A 19209-nucleotide genomic window follows, 5' to 3' on the forward strand; every position below is an offset into this window, starting at 1 on the left:
GGTGGAAGTAAAATCCGGAAAAGCGAGCGCGGCGGATTTGTGCTGAAATCTCTCAATCCAACCACACCACTCGCTCCTGGCACGCTGGTGAGTGGATCTTGAAGTGACACTCCATCAAAGGCGATGGGGATGGGGTTGGTGGCGTGGATCGGTAAGAGACCTCTCAACCACACTCGATGAAAAAGAAGTTGTTACGAGCTGATGCGATTGAACCGATGCTTGTCTGTCCGGAAGTAATCCCCGGATGAAGATTGGAGGAACACAGCTTTCGGTAACTAATTTGACAATTTCTATTCTGCAGATCAAAGTAGGCGTATTGTTCGCAATAACACAACAGTAAAAACGATTGAAAATGTCAAAAAAGCGAAACAACAATGAAGTAAAAGGAGAAATAAATATTGTACAAACTTTTTGTCCGATGAATAATCTTCGTTTCGAAGAAACGATCGAATATTTTGGAATAAATTCAAACCAATCCAATTTCATGTCTGATTGGATTTAAATGAAATATCATCAAAAGAGATTAGAAATTGAGATAAACCTTGTGAGATGATTATTTCACTTGATCGATTTCTATTGTTCTTGAAGAATAACAACAAAAACTCGTCCATTGTAACTGATACAAATGAAGTATTTATCCTGGGAAAAGGGTATCAAATGCCGATAAGGTAAATATTGATTAACACAGACCAAAAAAACACATGCCAAAATAACTTTGTTTGTCTCGTTGATCTCAAATTACTTGAAGAGCTAGAATAAAAGCTTATTAAATTCAATGTTGCTTCCAGCAAAAGTGTCAAGAAGCAGTTCAATTTAAGCAAATTTTTCTCAGTTTTCAAAGCACGTTTAAGGATACAAGCAGTCATCTAACAAAGACATTTGAAAGAAACCGAAAGCTCAGACGGATAATGTATTTTGATATCTGTAATATTTTGTAATTTTATTATTATTATTATTATTATTATTATTTTTATTATTATTTTTATTATTATTATTATTATTATTATTATTATTATTATTATTATTATTATTATTATTATTATTATTATTATTATTATTATTATTATTATTATTATTATTATTATTATTATTATTATTATTATTATTATTATTGTTAATTTATTTTTCATTATATATAACGTTATTTTACGGTTGCACAACAATTTTATTACATTAAATACAGGGAAATAATCGCCTAAATTATGATTTTAGCAAAGACAAGTAGATAAGATAGTAGTAGCACCAAGGAACACCACTACCGTATAAAGAAAAGATGAAATTATTACAAATATTGTCTCAATTAATTATCTCTTCAACGTACACAAGCACCGATCAGCCAACATCGTACAGTAAGTAGTATTTTCATCACATCTTTAGCTTGCTAAACCATCGTCACCAGTGTCTCAGCGTCACTTCTTTTCTGCAATTGATTTATTCACTCAATAAGACACGACAAGAACTGCCCCACGACGGCGAACGGCGAAGCGAGAGCAACAACGGAACCCATTCACTCAGGATCAAATCAGGACGAAAACAAAATACTTAATAAGGAAACAAGGAAACGTTGCAGTGATGGCGCGAGAAGTGATGAGCAGAAATAGGGGAAGCATATATAACGCGCTCGGAAGTTCTGTTCATCGACGTCGAATGCTGCTGCTCGTGGCCACCCGATCTGTCTCCACACTGAAGGGTTTCGGAAAAAAATAAACGCTCTCGCAAGTAGTCCTTTGTGACGAACGAGCAAATGGTAAATCATTTCCATCAATTTGGAGTTTCTTTGCCCCACACACCGTTTGCCGTTTTACTTTCCTCGTCGTTTTCGTCGTGCGTGCGTCATCCAAACCGCACGTACTGGGGTTGGTGATGTTGAAGCAGTGAGTCTCGGGAAAATTACACCACCCACCAGGAGAGTCAGCCTGCCTGTTTTTCCGAGACTTTGTTTTTAGCCAATTCGACAGCAGGGAAGCCAATGAACTGTCGCCGCCTTAAATCCTATTGCTTTGTCGTTGAACCAACAAGGGAGGAAGGAAAAAACCTACACCAAAGCATAATGGGAGTTTGTTGGTCGGCCCTGTCTGTCACACTTCACGTTCACAGCAGGACACTACTGGGCTGAGAAGGGCAATTAAACGGGGGAAGAGAGACATTTCTTTTTGCTGCAAAAGTCCTGCCAACCGTCCGACCGACGTGGGAAGGAATTAGCATTTCTTAAATAGTTAAAGATGAGTTAGAAGAAAATTTAAGCATTTTTTTGTTATTTTGTTATTATTAATTCAAGCGGAATTCTTTGGGCTGCAAACTTTCCTCGCAAAACAACAGGAAACAAGAAAAACTCCCGTGTTTCGATGGCAACACCGCTAGACAACTAGACATAAGTACCCGGGTTAATCGCATCGACGACTTGTGTCTATTGAGAAGGAGTGCTTTTCATCGCAAGACTCGAGAGGACGACACGCGATACGATCGCGACTCCCAGTGCCAATCGGATTCCCCGCGTTCAAGAGCTTAAGCTGCTCCCGGTCGTCAAAGAACGTTCCGCGTGAAGTGGGTTCTCTCAGGACGAGCGCCACAAACATCACGTTCGTCCTATTAACAGGCACCGCAGCATCACGTCAATGCCGCTTCGGTCGCTGCTTTTCACCAACCCAATCTTCTCCTACTCTCGCTCTCGGTCTTGTCTCATTTTTATCGTATTTTTATCACCACCATTACCACCCTCATTTTCGACGGTCGATGGTCTGTTCTGCAACAATATCTGTGTACCATCGTTGCAAGTGCGCACTCGGGTCGTCTTTTTGCCGTTTTTGATTTCCCCTATTCCCCCGTCAGCGAGTGGAGCTTTGCCAACGGTGAGACAAATTACCATATCACTTGCCACTCGTGTACGCTCCGACGATCGCTTTCCCCCCCTGTTTGGCTCGGTCGGGAGTGAGGCTATTTTTAGTGTAACGCTCGTGTAACGCTTTTCCGCAAATCAACGGCAAGTTAGTGTTAGTGGGGGTGATTAAAACGATCCGCGTGAACCTTTTTACTACACACTCGCTTTGGGGGTTGTTATCGATCGTGTGTACCTGCGAAGGGGACGACCTGCCGGTGATTTGGTTTTGCCCGTTCGATTGGCACATTGTTGCTGGGATTTAAACCTCACCGCACAGGTGGTACTACGAATGTGTTGGACTAAAGGGTAGGAAAGGAATGCGCGACCGAGCGTTGTGCTGTTGAGCGCTGCGGTTGTCAACAATGAAACGCTTGAGGGAAAGTAAACGAGAAAGACAGGAGACAATGTTGTGCAAATAAAATGTCGAACAGAATAAAGGAAAGTAAATACGATGCGAACCTTTTATGATAGAGAAAGAAAAACAGCAATTAAATTAAGGCTAGTAATCAAGTTTGATTGCAGCGTTGAAATAGTGAAACGTACAATAATCTGATATCTCATTGCAGACGACTAAAGTAACACAAAAGGAATATTTAAAGCCAGCAACCGATAGCGGAGGATTTGTACAAGCGATACGCACGTTAGCTCCGACAAAGCCAAACCTGGATCAATTCTCTTACGGTCAACCGTGATTACAACGACGAGAAAAACTAATTTCATCTTTCTTTATTCTTACAATATTACCCACACTTCCTTCATCCATGTTTGCCTCGCAACTGAATTAAACTAAATTCCTAACATGGTAAGGTCAATAACAGCGATTTAATGATTTGCCACAAAATAAACCGTATAAACAGTCACAGGTTGATTTGTTACGGGGTAATCCATCCTTTTTGAAAGTTATAAAAAGGGGGGAGCAGCATGCATAATAAATAACCCCACCCGTGTCCCAGATTTTCCTGAATTCAACACAGTGTGTGTGTAGGTGGTGGCTTGCTAAAATGTACTTCTCGCCTTGGAATACATAATTCCGAGTAATTCTGATTCAAATATTGCGGCTAAATGAAAGCAGGCGGAAAGTTTCGCATAACATTTTTGGCCTCCTTGGAATTGGAAGGCACCGTCCTCTCCTCAGGAAGCACTGGTGTGAGGTCAGGCACGCCAAGCGTCTTACCACCCCCCCCCCCCCCCGGCCCCCTTTCAAACATCATAAATCAATTGATCTTGGTGGCTTCCTACGTACGTCCATCCTACGTAAACTTTCTTACACACCACCAGCGTGCACGTACACGCGCACACAGGGACGACGACGACCGACGGGGCACTTTCCACGAGGCAGGGAAACATCAGCAATAAAAGTCACGCTGGCTAGGGCGTCGGGCGGACGGATGAGGTGTGAGGGATTGGAAAAGTTTTGGATGCCCTTCCGTGAAGGATGAATAGCCAGGAGGTCATAACCTTACATTAGTAAGCTTCCTGTTTGAAACTGTAAACGTCCACGCACACACCAGAGCAATCAAGCGGATTGTGTCGATTCTCTTTGGCGATAATACACTGAGGACACGTTGGTTGATGCACATTCCGAGGAATAATGGAGAGATTTTTATTTAAAACGTGAGCACTTCCAAACGAAAATACACCAACACTTTATTTGAAGACGGTTTGATTTTGTAGTCTGATTGAAAGATTTCATTTTGGGAGATGGAATACTCAGAATCAGATTCATGAATTTCGAATAAGTGTGATTCAATGCTTTCATTCTAACGAAGTGTTGTGCTTTATACATATTTTAGAATGAATCTTTATGTGAATCTCTAATGATTAGTGATACGAATCAAGAAATCTTCAAAGCCTCTAGATTGATTTATGAACACCTAAAGATTCAGATATGAGAATCGTTGGATATTCGTTAGTCTCTAAATAGTCACCATTAAGGAATCTTTATAGATTCATCAGTTTCTCACCAAAACATTTCCCTTTTTTCTGTGGCTTAACTTCACTCCATTGCATGAATCTATCTAAACATAAATGAATTATTAGAGTCTTCCGAGAGCTCTTGTATCTTGGGAGATTTGATTCTGAAGACCAATATAAATGATTCATTGCGTTTTTTTTTTTCAACACTCCATTATTTCAATACTGTATCAATCTAGCTGTTCCCAAACATGGATGACCTTTACAATATAGATAGCGTTCTATGATTGTATCATCCCATCGGCAACCATCCCTTGCTAAAACTATCCCAAAAAACAACATAATCTCTCCAGAGATTACCTTGCAATGTGCCCGGCTGGCGCTTATCGGTTGTTCATCTTCACCATTGCGTCATACAAAAAAGGGCGTCACTTCCAAACCAAACGTGTAGATACGTTCACCTGCCCATGTCTCTAGGCAATATATTTCCGTGTCAGGGAGTTACAAAAATACGACACATCCAAAATACTTTCGTCCGAAAAGCGATACTCGTTCCATCAACTATAACCGGAAGTTCTTCCCACACACACGGTTGGGTAAATTTGTATCCATTCATCTTCATACATCCATCACAGCATACACACACCCGCGCGCGCTCATCTATCCACCCAGCAGTCGTCCACATATCGTCAAAAAGTAAGACACCTGGGAAAATGATAACTTCAGTGTCTGCGGGGAGAGAGATTCGCTGCGACTGTTGACTCACCTGGTGTACTGTCCGAGCGATGGGAGCTTTCGTGTGCCCCGCTGCACAACGTCTGGGAAATTCAAAATAACGATTCTAGCGTTTACCAAACCCTTTGGGGAGAGGAGGTGGCACACAGCAGAGCATTGCAGACATTGGGAGCAACATGGCCCCGCTGTGCGCACTTGTGTGGAGCCCGGAAAACGAAAACCAGCAGGTCCTGCTTCTTTGCGGTAGAACGACCCGGAAGTTCGTGCCGTACACGTTACCGTATGTGGTGGAGAGCACTATGAACCGACCGGTATGGTCCGGATGCGTGGTCGCTGCAGGCATTAGTGGCACAGACTGTGGAAGCGTCTGCACGCAATACACTTCTCGGCTTCAAGGCCTCCTGCTTCTGTCTGCATGGAGAGTGCTGCAGGTGCGTTTATACAGCAACGTCCGTCTTATCTGTCAGTCAACAGAACACGCCGAACCCTTTGTCAAGTGTGCAAGTGTGTGTGTAGTGAGGCAACATACACAGTGAAATATTCATACCCAGGGGTAGGGGAAAAAGGAAATATCCCTCCCGAGGTGGAAAAAGCGTTGCAAACTAATGATATTTATTCTGGAGCGGACTTCATGCGCGGTTTGGGTCGTTCGGTCGGCTGAACTTCTTTTGAAAGGAAGGTTCTCTCTCGTGGGAAGGTAGCGTGTGAGCTCTACGGGGCCCTACCCATGCCACACTGGACACTCACTTGTCCCCCTAGGCCAAGGCACCGGAACCAGGAAACCCGACCAGACAATGCAATGCGCATCATATGCATATATGCATGCCCTGCCTGCGTGAGGATTTTGCCATCGGGGGAGGTTGATTGCTACGGTTTATTTTAGCTCCACTGCTGCAGAAAGAATTGATGGCAAGGCAAGTACAGACTGCGACAAGCTCATGCCAACAAATGCAGATCGAGTGATGGTGAAAGAGAACCTACAAAAAACCCAACTCAGTGTTGGGAGTAGCCATGATATCAGGGAGTTTGTTTTATACTATTTTTTGTATCAAAATTTATTCCCTTTTTTGTCGTTCATGTCTGTGAACGATCCAATATTCACTCTCCATGCATTCTCCATTGGAAAGGAAGCCCAGGAGCAAAGGTGTGCTGGAATGTCCGGTGGAATTCGCCGACCGTTGGCAGAATCGTTCAAAAAACACACGTGTATCCCCACCATTTGGGGGGGAAGTTTAGCTCAGAGCAAGCGCAAGGAAAATAAATAGAATTGACAATAGAGACCACACACAGCGAAACATGCGATGGTGGTCACAGACCGCGGAGGAGGAACACAAATTGGAACCGAAATGTGTCCTAAAGCCTTTCCCCCAGCTGACGTTCCAAACCAAAGCATGGAAATGGAACAAAAAGAGCAGAATGGAAATTGTTGCTATGTCATTTACATTTTCGAGGGACGTTAATCCTGTCCCCGCCCAGGCATGCCTTTATCATGGCTCTGACTACACAAAACACTCCCTTGAGCTTCTTTTATGTGTCGTGCATTGTCCACGCTTTTTTGTGGTAGGAGATGGTCGTCACAAAACTGTCCTTTACGGTTCACTAATTGCGCGCGATATATGGAACGTGCGAAATGTGCGATTTTTTGTTGACAAAATTGTTGCATCACCTCACTGTGGAGCTGGGTGGGATGATTTTTTTTTATTTCTTACACGTGTAACGAAGCTTTGTTAAATTGGATTTAATGGTAAGGCACGTGAGGGATGATTTTGTTTTTTTTTTTTTGGTTTTGACTACAATTGCTTGACACCGAAGCATTTTGAAGTGTAATCTGATGGATCAGCAAACGTAACAACATCATTAATCCTTTTGCCTCCCGCCATTAAGGGTGATTGGAGATGCTGTTGGAACAGGAGTAAGCCAGGATAACGTTCGATGGATTACAGCATTCTGCAAGAATTGGCCGGAATACGTGAGCGTCATTTTATTCCGAGAGTATATATTGATTTATTATACATATTTACGATTATTTGCCCTTTTGATTGAAAATACACTGAAAAATAACAACCAATAGAAGCATATTTTGAACAAAAAAAGTTCCGTTATGCATTCAACTTCGTTTAAAGTACTCGTACAATGTGAGAACAGGAATTAGTCACTGAAAGCCAAAGCCCACAAGTGGTACAGCCAGGCCTTGACCAACAACGGTTGTTGAGCCAAAGAAGAAGAAGAAGACAATGTGAGACACAGCTCAAATCGTCGAAAAAGCACAGAATACATTTGAATAAATTATGATGTAGACATCCACGCCAATAATGTAAATTCATACGCACACACGACGACTTCACTATCGCTACCCCGGGGGAAATTGGCATACTGCATACAATTTCGATTACGAAACTGTCACAATAGAAAGGAAGGGGGTTTTGGGAATTGGTCTCGATTGGAAAGTACGCAATGCATCGGGAATGCATATTTTATACGACACTGTGATTGTACTCACGTCCCAGGTGTCATAATCTGTTAACCGGGAAGTGGATTCTTCTCAACCCCTTTGATTGTAGCGCAAGCAGCAGTGCTCCCTAATTACTACCAATGCAATATATAGATAGTAACTCGCTCATCGGACACAAATGTAGGTGCGGTGCAGTAATTGGGGGTTTCCGACCCCTAGAATTACTAACATAGTGTCCCACAACTACTAAAACGATTGCATTGTTTGTGCGTTCGTGTCATAATTGAGCACACACCAGATACGACACACAACATCAGTGAAAATAAATTGAGCATTCATACCCCCGGAACTGAATTCCTGTAATAAGCATCACTCGAAATGGGCGACATTCCGGTGGGCGACAAATGGAGAACAAATTGGACAGAGAGAAGAAGAAAAAAAAAAGATAATAATCGCTACGTTTTGTCACTTCGTGCAAATAAAACCTAAACCTAATGTAAAGGTTCTGGCAAGTGTTCCGAAACAGCAGCAGCAATCGGATTATCGACGCTCATTGAGCACAGCCCAGGGCGACGCACAGAACGGTTCCAAAATCGGTTGCGGTCTCATCGTTGCAAACGGACGGTGTGTCGCTGTCTGTTTGGTGGTGGGACGGTGGTAAAGGTCAGTTATCGATTGGGAAATTGAACAGACAGCAGGCCCCATATTGGAGCAGAAGAGAATAATAGGGAGAAGCATTTGGGCCGGGCCATGTGCTGTGGCATATGTTACTCATCGTAAACGACTGACACTTGAATGATTTCCAAAAAAATAAAAAAAGGAAAAATGTTTGGGACGGGGACTGTAATTTATGTGGAGCAAAAGGGATTTATCACGCCCTACACCACCCCACCAAAAACCAAAAACGCCTGTCTCATGCACCGTAATTGTAGATAACGAATCCGAAACATTGTTTGTCATTTTTACCCCCTCGCAATGCGGCGTTTGGGGAAGGTAAACGTAATGAGGTAGACAATTGCATCATGCAGCGCGCGATTGCCTTCTGTGCTGGCTGATAGCTACCCTGCTCGCTCCCTCGTGGTGGTCAGACAGCATGCAACATTTGATTTGAGTGAAGCAATGCATGGAATTGGGCCTGTGGGTTTATTGCATAATTCGATTAGACCTTAATTTGTTTTACACATTTGCCGCAGCTGATACCCCTTTTACCGTATTAAATGTACATTATTTTAGTAGCTCTTCTTAACATGTAGCATTGATTTTTTTTTAATTTGCGTATAGTATTGCTTTAAAAAAATAAAGCTACTAAATAATGCCCGATATTCGAACACACTCTCCCTGCACGGTTCAACCAATTCCGAATGATGGATAACGCCCAAACACACAGGAGGTTGCGAAAGTTCATTGAACACGGCCACTTCAACGCCGTATGTTGCAACACGCCCGTATTACCCGTCCTCCATCGGGTTAAAAATAAACCATTCACACGTTGTGTATTTAAAATTGCGTCATGACAAATATTTTTCCCGCAGCTAAACTAGAGCAGCGTGTACTCCATCCAAACATCCCAGAATAAGTACATGACCGGTTATACATCTACACGCATCTACAACCGCGTGAGAAAAGGTTCCCAAAAAGAAAAAAAAGAAGAGATAAACAGATCATCCTTGGCGTTAAGATAACCCAAACAATCGCTGCCTTTCTCAAACCTTCTCGTATTGGGGATTTTCCAGCCGCACCGGGTCACAGCATAATGCCCGCGATGTGATGCAAACCACGCACCCCACACGAAGTAACTGCCAATGGAAAGGCAGAGAAAAAAACAGCTACTAGAGCAAACTACACACTGCAGAGCTGTTGGGTGATGCAAACCCCCCGACCCCGAAACCAAAGTCTGCATCCGCTATGCGACATAAACAGGCGACAACACAAGCGGAATGAAAAATACAGCATCTTCCACAGCATCTTCTTGCAGTACAGTGCGCATAGTGCGCTCACTGTCGATGAAAAGAAATACACGCCGATCGGCAGCATATAAATGATGGACCGCGCAAAAACAGGTTGCCCCCTGTTTGGCACGAACTCCAATTGCACTGAACTTATTCGGTTCGTTCGCACACAGGAAGAGCGCCACAGCGAGAATGCTGCAGCAAGAAGTAAGAAGCGAACGCGAAAAGCTGAAGCAGTAGCTTGTTCAAACGATTTTCAATTTACGAGCGCCTTTTTATTACCTTTTTATTCCGCACTGGCAGCTGGCGGGGGGTTTGGAGAGTGAGGCGTGCCCGATCGTTTGTGAAATGGGATTAACATGTTCCTCGACACACACACACACCATCAAATGCCAAAACGAGAGAAGTTGCCTTTAAATGGGAAGCGCATCCAGCTAGATACATAACCGGAAATAGGAAGGTGGTGATTGATGAATGTATGTGTTTTTAAAAACTGGATTGTTTTATATGAGAAAACATACATTTAATTTATTTAATGCATAACACGTATTTCAGATCTATTATTAAAAGATTTTAAGGTAGGGCTGATAATGAGAATCAAACCCAAGACTTCTGGTACAGCCGACCCAATACTTATCCACAGCTCTATGCGAAAGCTCGGAAGAAGGAAGGCAATGAGGGGTATATAAATACAATTTCTTACATTAATTTGAATACTTTTACGATTGACACTAAATTATATGCCTTAAAATGTTGAATGAATTCTTTAAGGAAGATAAAACAAACCATTTATAAAAGAAATAAGGCATCAATACCTTTTAAGCTTCAAAAATCTATTCAATCCCCACATGGTACTGCAAAAACGAATAAAAGGAATGAAAATTTAGGCCAACATCATCATTTTATTACCCAGACGATAGTATATCATCCCAAAAACCGGCCCGGCCCAAAGTTCATTCGATGTATATGATACACTGCAAAGCGCTGTGCGCGCTTCAGTGAACTCCACACGTGGTGCAACACTTCCGCCACGGGACCTGTCGTTCGGCGACGGCTCAGTTTAAGGCTGCCCGCCCAACCATTGGAAAATATCCCACTATCGCCTAATTCTGAGCTCGTTCCGTGTGCTTCTTTCTTTGCTTATTCCCTTTTGCTTTTCGAAAAACGCCCGTCGTAAATAGAAACTCGGGCAGCGGCGAGGCGTATATGTAATAGCAATTAGCACACTTCCGCTAGTATCAGCGTACGTGTGCTGCTGGATGGAATATGGTGCATCCGCCACGGCATGGCCTGATTCTTTTTTGGCACTGGCCGGGGCAAAAGTTGCAACTGTACTTGTGTGTAGGCACAGGCGGGGGGATCTACATCATCATCATCATCATGTGCGCTACCCACCAATGTGCCTAGCACCACGAAAGCACACAAATCGATTGCGATGTACGTCCACCCGGTGGTTGGTACGACGTGCTCGCTTGGATTTCCACCAAAAACAGTATAGGGGATGGAGCAGTTTTCCGCGAAGCTCACTAGAAGCCAACTTTTCGTAACTAAGGACTACCGCTGCTGCTGCTACTGCTGCTGCTTTCTGGCACATGACGCTCCATCATGAAAGTTTAGCACCTATTTAAGAGGATTTATTGAGAGTGGCCTCAAGGGTGTTGTTTCCCATTTGTAGGGGAAAAAATGAAGATTAGCACGTCACGGTAATGGGTTTGGTTTGAAGAAGCGCAGCACGTTTATCGAATTATCGAAACAATGAATTGAACGCTGTTTGAACGGTAATGAAGTTATCCGAAAGAAGCTTTGACCATAATCACGTCGAATAATTAATACGATGTTACTCTTTTGTTAAATCACGCTTTAAAGGCCACATTCCTATCCCATTTTAAGAGCAAAAGCATAGATACATCACAAGCTATCGATCTGCAATTTAATCCGATGGATCGCCCGCTCTCTCCTGTGCATTGCTTTGATGTGCGCCCCACTGAGTCGTGTTATGATTATTGGAGCATCCCGGGATCCGAGCGCCGGGCAACACATCAACCATTGTCATGTGGTGGTTGCATAACGTTATTAATTTCTTCGATCGTAAATCCTCCGGTCCCCGGAAATGGACCCGCGCCACCCGCACCACATCGCAACGTTAACTAACCCCCCCTGTGCAGCGCTTATAAATATTGATAGCTTTGCGAGCGAGTAAGAGAGACATGGACCGGTTTAAGGGCAAAAGCGGAAATGCATGGCATGTACAGTGACTTACTAAATTAATGGTACAGCTGCATCGTATATATACTATGCGATCGAATGTACTGTCCGTAAAATTTAGTTTATTCGAATAAACCTCTCTATCCAAAGGGAGTGTTTACTCAGATAATTTATAAAAAGTAAAATAGAGATTTAGATATTGAAGAAAATATTGCATAAAATGTAACATAAGGAAAGAATTTCTGAATACTTTTTTCATTCCATATCTTAGCGACAGGTTAAACTTTAGAAAGCGGAATGTCTTTTCGTTTCGTTTAATTTTAATTCATACGAGTTATTTAACAAATATTATCGGTTATAATAGATTTTTATTGATATTTTTTATGCAGCATGAATAGGCCAGTAACCCTTGTTGCACTTGATAACTAAACCATGACCTCAAAGGTCCTTATGGTCCTATTATTTAGCATTGCATTTGTATGGATTGGTTGTTTATCTATCAAATATCATCAAAATAGTAGGTCTAGCTTGAACCTTGGAAGAAAAATAACTGCGGAAAAGTTTAATGTACCATTAATTTGGTGAGCCACTGTACGCACACATGCCAACACAAAAGCACCCGCGTGTTATTGTTGTATCGATCTTGAAACATTTAAATTGACAAATTGAATTGTACTTGAGAGGCAGTTTTGTAGAGGACACCACATAGAGTGAAGAGGAGGGAAAAGGGGCCCAACTCATCCCACAGCCCCTGCACGCTTCATGAAACCGGATCCATGCACGGGGACCGAGCGGAGAGGGATTGTTTTCCCTTTATCAAAGTGATAATTTTTCCATCGCAAAGTCAAAGTTGTTTAGTGCTTCGTGTCGGGTGTCGGAACTAATCGATAGGTATAAATTAACAATTCTACGAATAATAATGCTTAGAATGGAGTAGAACAACAGAGTAAGAAGTCTCAATTTCCACCTCCACCGCCCAAGCCGTCCACCGACCATTCCACGATACCTGACCTTCAGGCGACGTTCGCGATCGCTTCCTGCTAATTGCATTAGCGAAGAATCAACTACCTACAGCATCCAATTATCGTGTCACATTGTCCACACCACCGTAGCGGCTTACGACGGTGCTGATACGATTTGTTTTAATTAACCAGCGGTGTTATACGGCGAGACGTCTCACGAGACAAAGAAGATGCTTTAAAAACAGCTGTTAAAACAGTTTGTAGTAGAGGAGAAATAAAACTGTGCACTACGCTACATTGTATACATAAACGAGCCGATAAGGAGTCCATCCCCTTTAATCGCTTTTATCATTCGCTCGTTTTGTATGGCCTGTTTGTGCGTGCTTGTTTCAACGAGCTATGGCTTTCCGTCTATCTCCACTTTCTTCATTTTTCCCTCCCGCCGTGTCACTAATGATCGATGGAATGCACCGTCGCCTCTCCATGGCTCTACCACTTCCAACGATCCCTCCAGAGGACGTAAAAATTAAGTTATGCTGTCTCCGTGATTCAGCTGAACCTCCGGGATGGAGGCCAACCAAGGGAAGCGACCGTGATTAATAAATCGTTTCCTCATTTTCCCATCCCAACGGGGGGAAGAAGCGGCAACTACAATGCTGGTCTTAGATGCAGCTACACACCCACACTGCCCACTGGGGGAGGATGTAATTGATTCTGCTTCTTCTGGCCACCACCACAAGTGTACGATGAAGCCACTTCATCTTTTAGCCGAAGCGGTTGTTAATTCCCTCCCTGAAAAAATGGAAGCGAAATGGGGAAATGGAAAAAAGCTGCTAGAAAACGGCCGCAACATATACGTGTTTTTTCGTGCAATCTTCGTACGATTGGGCAGGCATTCGCACGTTGCTTATTTAGGAGGATTTTTTGTTCTACCACCGGGCACGTTGAAGCTATAAATTGTGCGTCGTCTGGTGGTTTGGTGCGCTGCCCTAACAAGGCCTGCTACGATGGCACAAATAAAATCGTCCTCGTACACGTGCCTGGCATGCTTTTTCTCTCTCACACATACACACACGCGTGAACACCTACGGTGAGCATAGAGAATGATAATAAAAGTTAAAAATTAATCCACCCCTTTTGGAACGTCGGATTTTAGATGCATTTCGAAACGTGAGCGGGGACTCGCTTGAGCTTGCTGGAACACAACCCAAAACCAAGTTGTTTCTGGTGGTGCTTTTCTCGATTTTTCTACACTCTTCGCTGCTGGAAGATGGCGGTCACTAATGCCGGGCGAACGGGCCCGGAGAACGCATCTGACCTTCGTCGACCCCGGCTTTTTCGTCTTCGCGCTGGTGTGTTATCGTTTGTCGTATGCGACCCCCTGTTTTCGGTCTCCACGGTCGCTTCTAGTAGCTCCATAAGTACACAACAAACACACAGCACAAAGAGCGATTGCCGGTCGGTAAGTGATAAGTACACACGCAGCGACACCCAGCAGGGGTGTGAAGGAGATTTTTCTGGTATGGAAGGGATTTCCGTGCCCTTTGGGCAGTGAAGGCATTCTGTTTACTCACGTCGAAGCGGTTCTGGTGCGGCGTGTTATAATCGGCGACGGCAGCTGCAGATGGGACGGGCTGGAGGGAATGCTAGACACCGGCGGCGGCGGGCCCGGCGTCTTGGTCGGTGTGATCAAGCCGGCAGTGGTTGCCGGTTTGTCGTCGGCCGTAATCTGAATGCTGCTGGACATACTGGCGATGCTGGAGCTTCGGTAGATTGTGTAACAATTTCACACCTTTACACTATAATTATTTTTTCCTCCCGAAATCACAAACTCGCACGCACAATGGGGAACAATCGAGAAAGCCTTTTTGTCGGTTGCTTTTCAATAAAATGCAGATGGCTTCAATCGTTGCGTTGGTTGGCACTCGTACTGAAGAGCTGCAAGATGGTGGTTAAAGATGAACCACCTGCCTTTCTTTATCACGATTTCACACGTTCAACACACACACACACGCACACGGGCACACGGATGGATAAAATCGTCGCACGCTGCGATGTCGTATTTGCCGTGGAAAAGGCTTCAATGCACTGACGCGGACTCTCGAGAATGACCGGGAATGGCAACAACGACGACGACGGCGACGACCTATGCTCAACAACTTTCCGAACGCAACTGCGGGAAGCGAAAAAGTATGCTTTCGTGCGCGGCTGCGATCACGGCAGTGGCGTTATGCTTTGGGTGAGGGAGAGGATGGTGTTGCTTTCGTTCGTGCTCGTGCGTGCGATGATGCACGCTTACCACCGTTTTGTTTAGGCCGCTGTAAACCGGATTATTCCAACAAATAAAGAGTTTCTTTGTTCAATTGGCGTCGCACAATAATGTATGCCGAAGGTTGTAATAAAATAGGATGCAGTTTTTGTTCGGTTTGTTTGAAATAAAAGCTTGTTTTTTGTCTTCATCAAGCGTTTCTGCGTCCGGCTGAACTGTCATTGTTGGCCTGAAATTTCCATTCAATTTGGCGGTTAGTGGACTTTCAAAATAGTTTTGTTTAGCTTTTAATTGTAATAAAAAATCTAAGTGTAGGATTTAAATAGAAGAATTACATTAATGAAAGAGAAATTCACCTAAAATACTCCTTTGTTTGGGCAAATACCTTCGCACACACTTCCCCAAGCAAATAGTTGACCTTGAACGGTAGCGTGGATGCTCTTTATTAACAACAATTGCTGATTGGAAGGCTCTCGATCGCTCTTTTCTCGTATGTACAGTATTTAAATCTTGTATTTTACTGGTTTGCTACAAAAAGATTGGTAAAATTGCAAAAAAATGTAAAAAAAACCCAAACAAATGCAAAAATCTTTGCATTCACGCAACCACCCTGTGCGGCACAAACGTCACATAGGTTATGTTTCTATTTTGGCTCGCAAATAACAGCTGTCATCTCTTTGTTTACGCTTTTTTACGCCTTTCTATGAAACGGCTTTTTGGAGCGTTAAACCAGCGTCGGTCTGGGTGATATTGTACATTTTAGTTACCTGTAAAACAAATGGACGACCAGGAAGAACCCGACGATCCGGCCAGTGTGGCTGCGAACGAAGTAGTGCCTGCTCCGGAACCGGATACTACGGCGGCGGAGGAGGAAGAAAGCACGCGCGACAGCTCGCTGGAAATGTTCGAACAGCCAGCTCCATCACCGCCACCGCCACTGCCACCGCCTGTGAACGTGCTGGACGAGCCCGTTGTGCATATGGAGATTGAGCTCGCTCGGATCCAGCAAGGCATGCTGTCGCCCGTCATTGTCATAAGCAACATAAACAATGTGCCGGAGGTGCAGGCAACGGTAGAGATCAGCACGGACCAGGGTAACGAGGAGGAAGAGGATGACACGGTACCGATACCGCTCGAGCCAGAATCGGCTGCAGGTTCGGATGGACCCTTGCTGGATGTGGCTGTCGAAGAGCCCATCGAGCTGTCGGACAGTTCACCGAACCGTTCCGGTCAAATGTTCACCCCGCGACGAAGTAAGTTCATGATGAGTAGGCAGGTGACTGATCACTATAACTTAGTTGATTCAATCGCACTTTCTTCGGTATTTTTAGAAAAACGGAAACGAGCAATATCACCAAAAAAGCTTATCGATTCACCCTTACAAAGCAAGGATGAGGACGAGGAGGGTCTGCTTTGTCCCATCTGCTTTGACGCATGGACGCTGACCGGGGACCATCGGGTGGTGAGCTTGAAGTGCGGCCACCTTTTCGGCATGTCCTGCATCAAGCGGTGGATGCAGAACAATCCGGCAGCAACTCGTGGCTGCGCAACGTGCAAGGCCCGTGCCACGATGCGCGATATCCGGTTCATCTACGCGCGCGCCATCAAGGCGGTGGACAATACGCGCGAGGAAGAGCTGCTGCAGGAGCTGAACCGGGAGAAGCTTAAGGTGATCGATCTCAACACGAAGCTGACCGTCGTTAACATGAAAGTGCTGGAGCAGAGTGAAAAGATCGACACGCTGGAGCGCAAGCTGCTTGCGTTCGGGCAGGGTGGTGCCGAGTTCAGTCGAAGCCAGTTCGACGGAGGTGCGGAGCATCGCCACAGCTACAAACTGTTCCTGGAGAAGAACATAGAAATAACGCGCGAATCCGGCTGCCGGGCGTTAGCCTACTCCGCCAAGCACCAGCTGCTGCTGATCTCGCAAAAGTCTACCCAGCCACTGTTCCCGGGCTACTCGATACGGATGCTGCAGGTGCCCGGGTTTGTGGCGAGTGCCGGTGCCGCCTCGATGCTCGTGTCGTCCCGCTCCGTCCGTGACATTGCCATCGATGCGTCGGACGATCTGTTCGCGTGCGCTGCGATGGAAAAGATGGTAAAGGTATTTTCCATCCAGAATCGGTCGGTCCAGTGTACGATCACACCGAGCCAGGATCCGCTGTGGTCGTGTGCGTTCGATAAGGAGCGTTCCAAGTTCCTGTACCTCGGCTCGCAGCGCGGTTCCGTGTACGTGTACGACATCCGGCAGCCGGACCAGCTGCTGGAAGAGTTCCGGGTCGGGCACGGACAGAACGATTACACCGGCGTGGTAAAGATTTGTCCGGTTGAGCCGACGTCCATCATTCCGTGCGGTGGGTTTTTGGTGTGCAAGCTGAAATCGATCTGGTTCTACGAGTACACCCCAACCCAGCAGATCGAAAGCCATCTGCTCAACATTACCGGTGCGTTCTCCGCGATGAGCTACAATCCGGACAGTGGGCTGATTCTGGTCAGCGTGCGACCGACGACCGACAAACCGACCACGCTAGTGCTGGCCACGCTCGAGAAGCTGGACGGTGTGTTCGCGCTGAAGCTGCAGCACACGTTCGAGGGTTCGCGCGTACAAACCGTCATGTACCGGTGTGCGCAGGTGTACCTGAACGACGCCGACACGCTTGTAGCGTCGTACGTGGAGGACTCGAAGATGCTTTCCACTTGGTGCACCAACAGGGGACGGCTACGCGTACAGCAACTGCCGATGAATGAAGGCATTCTGGACATTTGCCCGATACGGGCGACACCGGGCCAAACGTACCTGGCTGCACTGAGTGAATGCCGGTGCCGTATTTATCGGCTGAACACAGAGTGAGACTGCGTGTGAGCAGGTGAGCGCAACCCTTTGCTGGGAGAGGAAGATGTGAACAGTGAAATTCAGGACAATTTTTTTGTACATTTGTGAGAAGAAACTGCCAATCTAGAGGGTTGGGTTGTTGGTCACAAACTGCCACATCTTGGACGGCTTTGTCGCTGGAAGCAATGTGCAGCCGATCGATACGGATGACGCGGATCGTGCAAGGTTCACTTTTACTTCGAAACAAAGCGAATTAGATAGGCGTGTTACATTAGACTGATAAGTTACTTTTTTTTTGTAAAAAGGAGATAATAAAGAGACAAGTATTGTAAGAATCGAGTATAAATGCTTATTTTTTTAAATCCAATTTCATCTCTTGTATTGACTGCCAAGGATCACCTTCAAAAAGCCAGGGCTGTCAAACACCGTTTTCATGTTCGATTTTCGGATCTCTAACACGTAGCTTTATACGAACACAATTGATTTTTTTTCCAAACAAGGGTGTATATTTTTAATTCATTTGTTTTTAGTAGCATGCTAAAGACTTTACACATTGCCATTTTTGCTCTCTTCCGCATCGGCTCTTATTCCTCTATCCTGCTTCTGCAACTGCTTTCGCAATCATTATTCTACTCTGCCGTCTTGCGATCGCTTTTGTACGCATTTAATACTAGCGCAACCTTCATGTGTTTTTTACTGTATCATGCTGAAACGTATATGGATTTAGGGATTTGAAAACTTAAAAAAGGGAAAACAGAGTATAAAAAATACGTTTGTTGATATAAATGGATAAAAAGGAGCTGACTTTGTAGTTTGTAGTACGATCAGAAGGGCATAAGGGTACACCCAAATTATGTTCTTCTATCTCTTGTGTCCTCTTCTTTTTTGCTCTTTCTTTCTCTCTCTCTCTTGCTTTGAGAGTGACGCAAACAACTCAAGTAAATGCAGCAGGATTGTTGTATGTATGTATGTGAGTATTGTTGTTGTTTCGTCACACGGTTTGCAATCGTTTTGC

At 44.6% G+C, this 19209-nt stretch overlaps 2 protein-coding genes across 2 annotated transcripts in view; one reads left to right on the top strand and one right to left on the bottom strand.

Annotated features, from left to right (window-relative positions):
• LOC1276327 (cold shock domain-containing protein CG9705) overlaps nucleotides 1–15579 on the bottom strand; it is a 33338-nt gene extending 17759 nt beyond the window's left edge. The window contains exon 1 of the mRNA XM_315660.5: nucleotides 14670–15579. Within this exon, the coding sequence (XP_315660.4) occupies nucleotides 14670–14842 (173 nt within the window). The 5' untranslated portion in view covers nucleotides 14843–15579. The remainder of the gene's footprint in view (nucleotides 1–14669) is intronic.
• A 423-nt stretch (nucleotides 15580–16002) lies between these two features.
• Nucleotides 16003–18533, top strand: LOC1276328 (E3 ubiquitin-protein ligase RFWD3). Its single transcript, XM_315661.4, has 2 exons — nucleotides 16003–16617; nucleotides 16696–18533. The coding sequence occupies exons 1-2, from the start codon at nucleotides 16143–16145 to the stop codon at nucleotides 18210–18212; spliced, it is 1992 nt and encodes a 663-aa protein (XP_315661.3). The 5' UTR covers nucleotides 16003–16142; the 3' UTR covers nucleotides 18213–18533.
• The last annotated feature ends 676 nt before the right edge of the window (nucleotides 18534–19209 follow it).

The sequence above is a fragment of the Anopheles gambiae genome, chromosome 2 (genome assembly GCF_943734735.2).
Source record: "Anopheles gambiae chromosome 2, idAnoGambNW_F1_1, whole genome shotgun sequence".
In the NCBI taxonomy this organism is placed as follows: domain Eukaryota; kingdom Metazoa; phylum Arthropoda; class Insecta; order Diptera; family Culicidae; genus Anopheles; species Anopheles gambiae.

Bases quoted from the DNA above. Each gene is read 5' to 3' on its own strand.
- LOC1276328 (XM_315661.4), top strand. From the start codon at position 16,143: ATGGACGACCAGGAAGAACCCGACGATCCGGCCAGTGTGGCTGCGAAC. The intron at 16,618-16,695 runs GTAAGTTCATGA...CGGTATTTTTAG, and splicing joins AATGTTCACCCCGCGACGAA to AAAAACGGAAACGAGCAATA.